Source organism: Desmodus rotundus, chromosome 13 (genome assembly GCF_022682495.2).
Source record: "Desmodus rotundus isolate HL8 chromosome 13, HLdesRot8A.1, whole genome shotgun sequence".
Taxonomy (NCBI): Eukaryota; Metazoa; Chordata; class Mammalia; order Chiroptera; family Phyllostomidae; genus Desmodus; species Desmodus rotundus.
Window position 1 is genome coordinate 20285165 of NC_071399.1, and position 13610 is coordinate 20298774.

Sequence of the window (13610 nt, forward strand, 5' to 3'; positions counted from 1 at the left end):
GGAGAGCTTGCTGCGGGAATCCAGCCTTCTGGCTGCAAAGAAGCCCTGTGAAGGGTGGGGCATTGCTGCCCCAAGAACTGGAGCCTGAGCCGGGTGAGAAACTTGGGTGAAGGACAGGGGTATAGGGAACAGTGTCAGGCAAACATCACTCCCAACACTTCATTATGCAAAGCAAAAGGAAAAAGGAAGGAAAATCCAGCATACTTCTACTTACGCACATTTGATTTCTTTGTTGGAAGGAAGCAGTAAATGGTAACACAGGTACAAATACTCGTGTAAACCTGCGATCTCTCACCTCCCTACTGCCACCCTAAGAAATTGATTTGTTTTCTTTGTTTCCTGTTTTCATGGATGCGGGCCCTTTTCCTGTTTCTGCATGATTTTGACATAGCTTCAATAATAAAGGTATAATGTTACAGTCTGCCTTTTAAAAATTTTCTGCTCTGAATATTAAGATTGATTGATTCTTAATGGAAGTCCTTGAGCCAGCCAGGGTACGTACCTGCAGACTTTCCCATTCTACGCTCTTGCTCTGCGCGTTTCAGATGAAGGTTGGCTTGTTACTTTGTCTAAAGGGCATTTATTAAAATAGCAGGAGGGGAAACTAATTGCTTTCAAATCTCTCTGTGTTTTGTGAATTGGGTGATTAAAACTTGATTTATCTTATGATCTAGTGCCTTTATTTGTGATTTTATTTAGGCCGGATAAATGCAGCCTCACTTTTTGCTTAGAGATTGTTCTATATGATCCCCGCCCCAGCCCCTCTCTCCCCATCCCCCCACCCCCACATTTCAGTAGTTACCCCAGACATCCACGCATTGCTACTAGCTCAGCAAAAATGCATCATTTAAGGTGTGTGCCTGTGGCCATCCACTTGGGCTGCCATAGGCTTCAGTACATATTCTTTATCGGGGTGACCCTTTTCTGCATCAGTGAATTACTTTGGACAGAACTCAGGTCCCTGATGAGTGTGAGCTGTTTGATGCCCATATAAAATCTTTTAATACCTTTGTCACTTCCTCTAATGCATGGATTTACAAAAGTCTGGGGGACTTGGTATTTATTGAGGATGGAAATTGGCATAAACAGTCAGCAACAAAATGAATTAATATATGTTTTATGAAGTCCATGGTAAATATAATTTAAAACAGTTTAAAGTACCCTCTCAGATTCTATCCCGAAACCCATCATATTCCATGTGATACAGACATATTTTAGTTTTTGAGTGACTTTATTGTACTTTTATGACAAACTATTTGCTCTCTCACTATTTAGAGTATTTGCTTTATGATGACTTTTTAGTACTTCCAATTACTTACACATGAGTTAGCTTTCCTATTACAAATACATTTTAAAGCTTATAGCATCTTAAATCATTTATTATTTCCCCCCTTAAGTTGATGTATTTCATGGAAAAAATAGTTTGAAGAATCATACTGTTTTTATGTTTAATTCAGTGTAGTGGCAAAAATAGTGCTCGTGTGTTCTTTTTGGCAAGGAGCATTTTTCTTATAATTACTCTTTCTTTTATTTTCTTCCTTACACAAGAAAATAATTATAGGCATTCCTACCTCTAGTGTCCTGGGCCCCCTTCCTTTTGCACTTGAGAATGCCCCCTTAAAAAGTTCTTCGCACAAGACAGTCTCCTCACGTTGTGAGTCGTGTTTACCAGGACAGCGCTTACTGATTGCCCTTGCTGCCTTCAGTGTGAATAAGAGGTCCTGTTTGTTCAGAGAACAAGAGGTCCTGTTTGTTCAGAATTATCGATAGCATGCAGAAGTCCGATGAAGTCTCCTAGGGTCTCCTCTGATGAACTGGGTTGTTCTCTCGGTGGTTTTATGTTATTTTCCCCAGATTAATGCCGAGACTGGTTTGACATGATGGGAATGACCCTTTCTAGGGCCTAGTTGATGCCGGTACTGAAATCCTCACATTCTTGGTTCTTTCTCTGTAATGCCTTCGTTGGAAGGCACGAAGTATCATTCTTCTTGGCCATCTGCACATTGCTCAGCAGTCACATCTGTCTTCTCTTGACTTCGGGGTAGTTTTCTTGGACTCAACTCCTCGCTAAAGGTAATGGATAGGCAGTGAAGCAAAGCCTGGACTCCTCTTTTTCTTTTTTATATTGCTTTTCTCCACTCAGCAGTTCCCTTAATTTAGGGGGAAATCATGTGTACTTCTCCCTTTTGAACACATAAGTCTGTAACTACAAGTACATGGCTATGGTAGTGATATGTTTCAGTTCCTAGCCTTTGTCATTGAGACCCACAGGACACGGGGAAGGAGTGCTGGGGGTGGAGAACGATGGCCAATGGCAGGCAGAACAATGGGCATTCCTTTTAGAAAGTTAAGTCAAGAGTTTTTGGAAGAAACCCTACCCAAGGTAGAACCACAGATGGCCGTCAAAGTTTCACAGGTCAAGAAAGTGGACCGTTTGGAATCTTTGGGACATAGCTTATGATTGAGCATCCTCCATCAAATAACCATGATTCACATGAGTTTATGGGAGAACAAAACCTATTCCCACCACTATGCTATTGAACACCTTGAGGTAACCCACTCATCAGACTGGGTCTTAAGAGTCAGCCTCTCGCTACATTGATAATTGTCTCAGTTCTTTCAGCAAAGATACGCAGATGCAAAACTGTGGTAAGAGGGAGACTCCTATTCATTTATTCTCATTTGTCCAGCAACCCTGAAGATGTGTCCAGCTAACGATACCACATCACGCTAGTTCAGCCTCTGGAAAATAACTGACCTACACAGGCCTTCTAAGCATGCTGTACTAATATGGTGGGAAGTTTTTCAGAAAAGACCCTTAGAGCTGGTGTCGGTTTCGCTTCGTGTCCTGACGGAGGTGCCGCCAGTGTAGGCTGTGTTCTCATGTGCTCTTCAATTTCACAGGAGCCGACAATGGCGAAGCCCTCCCTGAATCCATCCCATCAGCTCCTGGAACACTGCCTCATTTCATAGAGGAGCCAGACGATGCTTATATCATCAAGAGCAACCCCATCGCACTGCGGTGCAAAGCACGGCCAGCCATGCAGATATTCTTCAAATGCAACGGCGAGTGGGTCCACCAAAATGAGCACGTCTCTGAGGAGAGTCTGGATGAGAGTTCAGGTAGGAGTGGGAAGCAATCCGAGAATCCATGGCAGCTCACCTTGTTACATGGCTGGAAAAATGTTGTGCAAATCACCCACCATTGCCTAACTTGTATAAGGTCATATTGACCTCGTCCCAGGAATCTAAGATGCAACAGTATCTGTGACCCCACAGCTCCCTTGCTAGTCTTCTCCAATATTGTACAGAAGCAGTCTTTTTTTTTTTCCTGCTCTCTATGACTTTAACACCTAATTTTGCATGGAAGTTATTATTCTCATTGGAAATATAGTCAGGCAGCCCCTGTTTTAATTTTTGAATTCTAAATATTTTTGAAGACAAATCTTTCATCAAAGCAACGCCTTTTTAAGCAGCATAATTTCCGCTTCTTTAATCTTTCCTCTTAGATATTATTCTCGCATACTTCCTTCTCCACAGTGGGTGGTTTCTGAGTCTTAGTTCTTTTGATTGCTATGTGATGATAAAGCCCAAATTAGATTACCAACTTTGAATATATCTCTAGTATGAAAGACTTTTAGGACCATCTTTTCTTTATTAGCTTGGCTATTTTGGCTGATGAGAGATGAGGACAAGAATAATGATCATACTAGCTAATGTTTACTGAGGACTTACTGTATACTAGGACATACCTAAGCATTTGACAGACATTACTGTTTTTGCAATAGTCCTCTAGACTTAAATAAGGCAATCATTGCCTTTTCTCTTTTTTAAAAAAAAAAGGGAGAGAAACATCAATGTGAGGTTGCCTCTCATGTGCCCCTTACCAGAGACCTTACCCCACAATCCAGGCATGTGCCCTCACTGGGAATCGAAGTGGTGACCCTTTGGTTCACAGGCCGGCACTCAGTCCACTGAGCCACACCAGCCAGGGCTCATTGCCTTTTTATAGATAAGGGCTTGTCCTGGATTGTCCTGGATCTCAGAGCAAGGTCATTTGACTCCAAACTTTCAAAAATTATACTATTTATAGTTGATTGTATAACAGAAACAGTATATGCTTTTGAACTCAGGCTCCTCAGACTACCTGAAAATTTAGTCTTATACTGAATCCAATCTGTTCTCACTCTAGATTATTGATTTTATTAATCCCAACTCACTCAATAGATACTACATTTTAAATAAGTCAGAAAGCTTGAGTATAATTAGAAAATTTCAATTCAGCTTAATTATTAACTATATCAGGTCTGTCCAGAAAAATTCCAGCCATTTTTAATATAATGAGAACTGTTTGCATGACCTCGATGTAACCTGGAAGCCAAGGAGAGTGGACTGGAATGCGCATGTGTGAACAATGATGACTTGACTGTACTGGTCAGTTGGGGTGGTAGATGCCATTGAATGAGCACGTGTACTGTGTGACCATCGCGTTCAAAATGACTGAGTGAGTAGACCAATGAATCTGCATCAAATTTTGTGTTAAGTTTGAACACTCCTCCATGGAAACTATGCAGATGATTCAGAAGGCCGCAGCTGTGGGCAGCTGGTGATTGGCAGCTTCATCACATCAATACACCCACTCATGCATCACGTCTCATGCAGTTTTTTGATGAAACATCACATCTCCCAAGTGACTCAGCCCCCCTACAGCCCGTATTTGGCACCATGTGACTTGTGGTTTTTCCAAAAACTAAAATCACCTTTGAAAGGGAAGAGATTTCAGACTATCAGTGAGATTGAGGAAAATACAATGGGGCAGCTGATGGTGATGGGGAGAACTGTGTGAGGTCCCAAGGTGCCTACTTTGAAGGGAACTAAGGCATCATTGTCCTGTGTATAGTGTTTCCTGTATCTTGTATCTTCTTCAAGAAATGTCTCTTTTTCATATTACATGGCTGGATACCTTCTAGACAGACCTCATATACCAATGCTATTCAATACACTAGACTAGGCCTTTCCTATTAGTCAAAGAAGGGTAAGATGCAAACACTGATCTTTAGGGCTTTACACTGACTGATATGTATAAGGTCAGTATACCCATCAGTACAGTACAAATTAAATGTCTAAGAGAGGTGGATGGTGCTGTGGAGGAAAGGAATATGAAATCACATCTAGCTAGGACTATCAGTAAAGGTGAAAGCAGTAGCATTTGAAAGGGACACTGATGAATATGAAATACAAATAGGCGTAATTGATGCTACACTAAGTGCGGGGAGAGACTCAGCAGTCTTAAGTTCAGCATCAGCAAACAACAGAAAGCTTGGTCTATGTTCAACAAGAAGTGTGGTTTGGTTGAAATATAAAACTGATGTTAGAGAATAGCCTCTGATACCTGGCAAAGTTTATTTAATTAATGGCATGAAAGGCCTCAAATACCAGAGTGAGGAGTTCTTTACTTAGTCTATGGACATTTTGCTGTTATGGGGGTTGATGATAGGGACAGGGGTTGGAGCTCTGTTTCAAAGAATCAGTCTGGCACACGTGTTTGGAATGGGAAGGAGAGAAAAAGGGAAGTTAGGAGACTTGGGAATTTAGTTGAGAGAAAGTAGAGTCTGTTTCGAGAGCAGTGATCACAGAAATAAGGACTATATATATGGAGTGAGAAACACTTCAACAAATCAGACTTGAATGAATGAATGAAGAAGATGGAGGAATAAAAATTAACCGGTGAAAGAAGCAGAAGGGTAACGCAATTAAAATAATTACATAGCAAGGAAAAAAGCGTGAGCTCATTGCCTGGGCGAGCTGAATTTGAGATACTTACAGGATCCAGTGAAGACATGTGCATCGGGAACTCGGTGGAGTTCGGAGGCAGAAAAGTGCATTTGGTAACCATCAGTAAAGAGCGAAGCCATGGAGATGGAGTTGTCATGGGGGAACAGGTGACATGAAAAGGAAATGGATCTGGAGACATACCTCCTTACAAGACAGGGAGGGGATTAGCAGCAGCCTACAAAGAAGGAAGCAGAGTGTGTGCTGTATTCCAAAGTGAAAGGAGAAAATTATTTCAGAAAGATTCTCACATAATACTCTGCTCTGCCTGGGAATCAATAAAGAAGTAGGCAAATGAGAGGGGACCCCCCAAAAAAATGAAATTTATTTTTAAAAATTGTGTATTTATTCCTACATGTCTAAACTTCACTCACCTTCACAGTACTCTCCATTTAATGCAATCCACCTATTGAGATATTTTTCCACTGCTCAAAACAGTTTTGAACTCATTGATTTTGATGCCTTTTAGTGCTTCTGCCTTTTTTTTTTATTTCACCTCTTCCACATTGGCAAAATATATCCCTTTGAGGACTGTTTCATCCAGGGAACCCAAAAAAGCTGCTCGGGGTGAAATCTGTGAATAAGGAGGATGGGTCATGGGGGCCATGCCATTTTTGGTCAAAAACTGCTGATCACTCAGTGTGATGTGGGCAAGTGTGCTCATAAATCACCCATCATTAAATGGGCAAACACATTGAAAGAGTCTTCAAATAAAATTCACTGAAGCTGAACGCAGCCTCTTACAACAATGCTAGCTGGTACATTGATACAGATGGGTTCCTAGAACATTCACCTAATGGGGGAAGCCTGTAATACAAGGGGCCAGCCCTCCAGAAGATAATTCTATTTTTGGGGGGGTTCCTCTCCCTTGTGTATAAGCAGTGTTAACTATTATACAGTTCTGAACTAACTTAGGATTGCAGTATAAATATATAACTTTAAAAGGCAGAGAAATACCTAAATCCTTATCACAATTCTCTGTTCATTCCAGTATGGAGCTAGTATGAGGAAGAAGAAACAATGTGCCTGTTTTAGAGATGTTGTTTTGTGGACCAAAAGCATGTTTAGAATTCTGGAATTGAAATGTGAGAACTGGACGGGATCTTAGTGATAACCTAAGAACACCCTATATTATACATTAAAAGTCTGAAACTCCACGAGGTACAACTAGCTCGTGGCATGGCTGTTTCTCAAACCTCTCTCTCCCGATTTGCACTTCGGATACACTTCCTTGTCACTATAAGCCACTGTTACCTCTAGATTCCTGTGTTCTCCTTGTCAATCAAATTATTGCCAGATTCCCGCACTGGCAAAAGGATGGGATTCAGCACATGGCTCATCATTTGCCTTCATGATCTGTTTAGTGTTTCCACTTCCTGCGTGTGTAATCCTATAGTTACTTACTTGGAATTTATTTATTCCTGTCCATCTCTGCCATCTCTGTAAGGGCCAATTGTTTATTCTATGTCATGTTTCTGGTGCTATCACACAGAAGTTTATTACAACCCAAAGATACAGAGACATTTCCAGGATTCCAGGTGTAGTTGGTCTTTCTGGTTGTTGTTGTTGTTGTTGTTGTGTGTGTTAAAGAAGGGTGTGGTGTAATCAAGGCAAAAGAAGACAGTGCATCGGATCTTGACGTCAGCAAAGGTTCTGCTATGTGCTCTGTGGGCGGGGATCAAGATAGATGTGGTGTTGAGAGAGTCTGAGTCACAAACAATAGTGGTCCCGTTTCCCTGGGCATGAAAATTTCAAAGGGACACCCCGAAGTTTGGGAGAGGGCAACCAAGGGAACAGCACTTACCACAAGAGCAAAAGCCTGTAAAACGGTAGCATATGAAAGGTTTATGTACCGTGTACTCAATTAGTCCAACTGGAAAGGACTCAAATGCATTCAAATACCAGTGGCTCAGTGGGGCTGCCGGTTTTATCCTCAGATATGTCTGTCCAAATTTTGACCAGGGATGCACTCAAAATAGCAGAGTCCCATTGGGTAAACTGCTCCAAATGAAAAAGAGGAATAATATTGAAAAATGATCAGCTATTTTTTATACCACTGTTAAAAAATCCTATATCCATTTTCATCTAAAGACCTCTTGATAAGTACTGTGAGCCATTTTGACACGGTAGGTAACCTCTACTAATTTCACAACATTCTGTTTTGCTGTTGCTTCCTCCTCTTACTTCCCCCGGCATTGCTAGGCAACTCCATGTCTTCCAGATAGCAGCGCTGATTATGTGCTCTGTCTCCATGCAAAAGCTTTCCCTCTCCACTTGCCGTTTTTTTTAAAACAAGGCCAAAAAAAAAAGTCGCAAATTTAAAAGGACCTGGAAAGAACAAAAATTAATAAATGACAAAATCTGAAGAGATTATATACCATTCTTTAAAAATGCTGCTGAGAAAGAATTTGAATTTTAAGAGCTACCATTTTGAAAAGAATTTAATAAGCACAACCTCTCCTTCGCAGTCATTTTGATTGAATCAATAGGAAAGAAATGTCTCTCCCTAAACAGTTTTCGTCTGTGCAGTTAATGAAAACCGCTGTCTACCACACACTGCAATTATGTTTCCTAAGCTCTGTATTAATAGTGGAAGAGTGGAAAGTGGAGCGAGATGAGTGGAGATATTATACCCAAAACCAATACATAAGTGCAATTAAAGTGGGAAACAAAATGGCCTCAGGTATTGGAAAATAGATGCATTACTTCCCTTGGGTTTTTCGATGCTGAGCTTGAGCTCAGGGCCTCACTACCTTTACAGACTTAATGCCTTTTGATTGGGTCTGTAAAACAATTCCTTCCAGTCTAGCGGCGGTGAGCGATGCTGAGAGACCAGGGGTGGCGGGGCCACATTTGACCAGAGGTAGAGAAATGTTCACATGCTTCTTAGAAGTTAGAAGTAACTGCTTTTATAGCTTTGGCCAATGCATTCCCCATTTCTAAAATCTAGGAGAATTTTGATGTTCTTTTTACATACAGGTCTCTTTCTTTGCAGAACTAATGGGAAATGCATAGGCCCTGGGCCTGTTGGGAGTAGACACAGCATCTTTAGTATTTCCAAAACGAAAGCAGTCCGTCTTTTCCACTTTTTAAGGCTCCAAACTGCCTTTGGTCTTTCTGGTAATTTGGCCCATCGTCTAACGGTTCAAATAAGAAGAAAAAGGATGGTGTGTTTTCATGCAATTTAGCTTGAAAAACCCAGAGCTAGAGGTCCTTCCTGCAAAAAGGACGATTTATTTGACATGAGTTAGTGTGTTCGCATAGCCGTGGCCATACCTCTCAGTAATGCACGCTCTCCATTCTCTGCAGGAACCGGGGCATCCTTTCATTTGTTCTGCCTCATTTCTTCTGGAAATATGGGAACTCTTCTTTCTCCCTTGTGTTTTCCCTCTGTTAACATCTGGAGTTGAGAGGTAATCCCAAGCCAGGAATCATGCCCCTGAGAAAAGGGTGGAGTAATCAGAAACACAGAAATGAAGAGCTTTAATCTGACAAGTAGGCAACACGCATGTGCACATACACACACACGCACACACACTACCACTACCACCAGCAAAACACATCGTTGGCAATCAAGATAATATAGCCAGTGGAAAGCTTGATTTATCGATAAGCCAAACCACTTTTTTATTGCTCAGTAAAAACAGGAGTTTCCCTAATGGTGCACCATGGCTCTTACCATATTCTACCTTGGAGATACCAAACTCTAATGAGTGGAATAATGTGTATCCCAGTGTGTTATGGGGGAAAGTCTCAACTCCACTGAACTAACATTTTTCTTCTAAAAGAATATCCTTTCAGGGATTTCATTGTGTGTGGTTTCCTTTTTAAACAACTTGAGTCACTCCCTGGGGGAGAGGGTGCAGGGAAAGTTAATGGATTGTGTTGAGAAAAGGGAGAAGAATAGAAATAAAAATGTATTAAATCTTTAAAGTTTATATCTAGGAACTTTTCCATGCCGGTGATGAGGATTTGAATATAGTATCTCTCTAAAAATCATTAATTCGAAGTTGCCGTCAGTGACTCAGAAATCACCACAGTACATTTGGGAAGCATATATTTTAGACCACGTAACATCGAAATAATCAATTTCTCAGATGTTGCATTGACAGTTTGTGGGTTTAAAATTCACTTCTATAGAAACATTCTCCCACCCCATCCCAGATTGCATCTTGTTCCATCACTCAGCTTTTCAGAGAGGACTGACAGAATCTTAAAAGGGTTTCAGGAAAACATTATGAATTCCTTTCATAAACCTGTGACAGAGTATGAAGGACCTGTCTCTTGTGTCTCATTTAACCTTTCCCAAAAAATCTGGAGATCGTTTCCTCTCATTCCGTCCTCCGCAGAGAGAGAAAGCAGCCAACCGCGTCTTTTATCACAGGTCCTGACGCTGAGCAGAGCTTCGTTCTAAGCCCCGAGTTCTTGACCAGTGTCTTTGGGCTTGATCAGGCTTTCCTGTTCAGGCAACATTCAGACGTATCTTTCTTTTATTTGAAGTGGGAATTGTCAGGATCTAAAAAGGAAAATAATTAAAGATAGTCTAGTGGTTAAGAGTATGGGTGTTAGTGTCAGGTTTGAAATCTGGCTCTCCATCTACAAACTCTCTCAGGTACGTATGTTACTGAGCTTCCTTTCACCTGTCTCCCCCGTGTAAACCAGCAGTGACAATTATATCCACCACAGAGAACCATCGCGAGGACTGCAGAACCTCACGTACACGCCACGCTTAGTTCAGGGCCTGCTCTATAGCAAACACTCAGTCAAGGTCAGCCTGCAAAGTGACAAATACAAAATTGCTGATTTTTTTCTATAAATGGGTCAAGCGGCTGGTGATTGTGCTTCAAAAAAGAAAATACAAAATTATGGACTTTTACAATTCCAAAAGATAAAAGGGCTACTGTTAACAAGTACATAATTATCGTTTCCAGAACAACATTTTGCTTGCCTGGGATTCACTCATTCCATTTATATGTAGTGTTTACAATATTCTCAGAGCCAAAGGTCACACTGTGGGAGGTAGAAGTGGTGTGATAAGTGTTCTGACCCCAGGACACGATCTCCTGACAAGAGGTGACCTTAGTGACTTCAGGAACGGAAGGTCATTCATTGACTGGGGCGGCAGGGGTGGAAATCATGCCTGTCCTTCCTTCCAGGTTGCGAGGATGGCGTCTGAGTGAGTCCTGCACAGGGTGCTGTCCTCTGAGCTCTGCCCACTCCTGCCTCTGAAGTTGCCCTTCTCTGTGTTATCAGGCAAAACTATCAAGTTAATTTGCTCTCCTCTGCCAGACACCTTGCTGCTGATTAATTCTAATCTCTAGTGTGGAGGAAACTGGAGAGCTTGGGTGTCTTCTTCGTTTCTGTACTTAAGACTGAACTTGTGGTGCTTCTGAGGACTGTGAAGAGAGGATATCATCCGGGGAAACTAAAGCGTATTTGTTAGGCAGAGTGCGCATTCAAAGGATGGCTATTTTTCAATCAAAATACACTTTAATCTTGTGGCTCAGATGAAGTGGCAAAAGACATTTAGCCCTAATTAAGCATCTGCCAGTAAAATGAAATATGGTTCTACCTTTTAATTATCTACACTTATTATTTTAGTAGCATGTTTGCCTGAAGACATTTAAGCCCCTCCCCCTCTCAAGAAATGGAGGCACTCTTTCTGGAAAATGCTTTCCTGTATCTCAGAATTTTGAAACTTCAAATGTGTGTCAGATTCTTGTCTCCTACCAGAGACTTGTACTTGACACCAGCTGAACACGAGGTGAGGACGGAGCCTTCGGTTCCTTGGGAGACTGGGAGCCATTCCCAGAAGATTTTGCTGATGCTGTGGGAAGTTTGTGAGTCCTCTGTGTGATCTTGCCTCAGCCTGTACTTCCCTGGTCATAGCACCCCGACATAACACTGTGTTGGTGGGGGGACTTAAAGGGCCCCCGCTTCTAGCCTGTAATCTGCCTAAGGGTAGGGATCTCAGTCACTTGCTTTGTCATATTATCTTCAGCACCTGACACAGTGGCAGGCACATAGTTTTTTAAAATAATATATGTCATAAACCATATTACATCATTGATCTATTTCTTATGCTATGGGATCTGTGGCAAAATAATAATAGAAGTGGAAATAATGATAGCATGGTGTTAAGATGGGTAAGATAATGCATGTGATGGTATTAATGAATACAAGGTAGTTATACAAATGTATCATAATAATGACAGTAACAGTGCTTATTCAAAATACAATATGAGGAAGCTTCTTACTGTTCAAGCATATTTTTTAGGCTCTATCCTGGACTGGTAAGAGAAAGTGAAAACCTTTTTATTTTTAATGTGGTGGACTCCCTTCTTCCAGCTGAGTGGGTCATCTGCCTTCTCAGGAGGCAGAGGACCACGGAGGGCCTGTCCCACGGCCAGAGCACAGTACCAGAGGGCCTGAGCTGCCCAGGGAGATGACGGTCCATCAGAGAAGACTCTTCGTTATGAGAATTTGATATTTTTTCTCAGAGAATTGAGCAAGGCCCGAGACTACTTACAAAGTTGTTTTAGAATGGTTTTTCAGAGCTTTGTCTGTGGAAAGCTACATAACCATCCTCTTGCTTAATCCTCAATCCCGAAACATGAAAATATGGAAAACCAGGCACAGAGTAGGTAAACCACTGGGCTGAGATGACCCAGGGGAACAGGAACAGAGGCTTAGATGAAAAAAAAAATGCTTCATCAAAGCCTAGCATACTGGTCTCTTACTGCTTCTGTGCAGTTTGAGCGATGAAAAACATCTTAGAGGAGAAAGAGGAATTCTCACCTCCCTTCTTGATTTTACTTAATCAGTTTATTATGCCAAGCATCCTGCTACAGAGGACTTCAAACAGTTGAAGAACATAAAGCCGTGAGGAATGGTAAGCGGCAGAGAGCTGTGCTAAATTCCTCCCCAAGTGCCCATCACTAGGTGTGCCTGAGAAGGGGTTGGCAACCATAGCCACGGCAGAGCGCCGCTGATGGGCTTTGTGGAAGTGTGATAATGAGCATAGATAAAAGGCGTGGGGACAGCTGTTAGTAGGCACTGGGCTGCAGTTGGCACGGTGCTGAATGTTAAATACTATTCCAGAATTCTTCCTTTTCCGCGGAACAAGTTGGCACGAAGACTGGAGCCCTTTGGTTAAAAATTACCCAGAAATAAATGATTTTCATTCTTTTTCTCTTTCGGTTTCTTTCCTCCTGTCTTTTCCATTTCTCTTCTTTGAACAATGGAGTATATATATATATATATATATATATATATATATATATATATATACACCTTCAGTTAGTTTGAAAATGCTCTGACTTTTATTCTCCCAATAGGATTAGGCCTGCTAAGAGTAACTAGTGTTTTCTATCTGATAAGTAAGGGGATTACAGCAATAACTGCTGTCAGCATTTTTCTCATTTAAACAAATAAAGCTGACAAATGATAGAGCACTGGGCTGCTCTGTTATGTTTAGTACATGGAGAGCAATTATTCAACTGCTGCCAGCATTAGTCTTTCTACGACTCAACCATGCAATGGCGTGGAAAGCTTATTAGCATATCAGTCCCATAGTCATATTTTTGTATTCTCTAAGACCCTACTCCATAATAAAGGCCAAGGGTTATAATTTGCACAATAATTTAAAGGGTTGGACTTCTCCATGCTTGTTAGAGTTACACAACTTATCGGGTAGAGTGCTGCTCTTGTTTAGGAGATGCCGTCTTGTGTTTGCCTGGGATTTTTGCTCCGCTGTAGCATTTTCCGTGAGCAAGTTA

The 13610-nt window shown here is 41.4% G+C and overlaps 1 protein-coding gene across 2 annotated transcripts in view; it reads left to right on the forward strand.

Moving 5' to 3' along the window:
• The window catches only part of UNC5D (unc-5 netrin receptor D), a 479860-nt gene that overhangs the window by 260556 nt on the left and 205694 nt on the right, over positions 1-13610 (forward strand). For both annotated transcript variants that reach the window (XM_053916817.2, XM_053916818.2), the window contains exon 2: positions 2905-3123. In XM_053916817.2, the coding sequence (XP_053772792.1) occupies positions 2905-3123 (219 nt within the window). The remainder of the gene's footprint in view (positions 1-2904; positions 3124-13610) is intronic.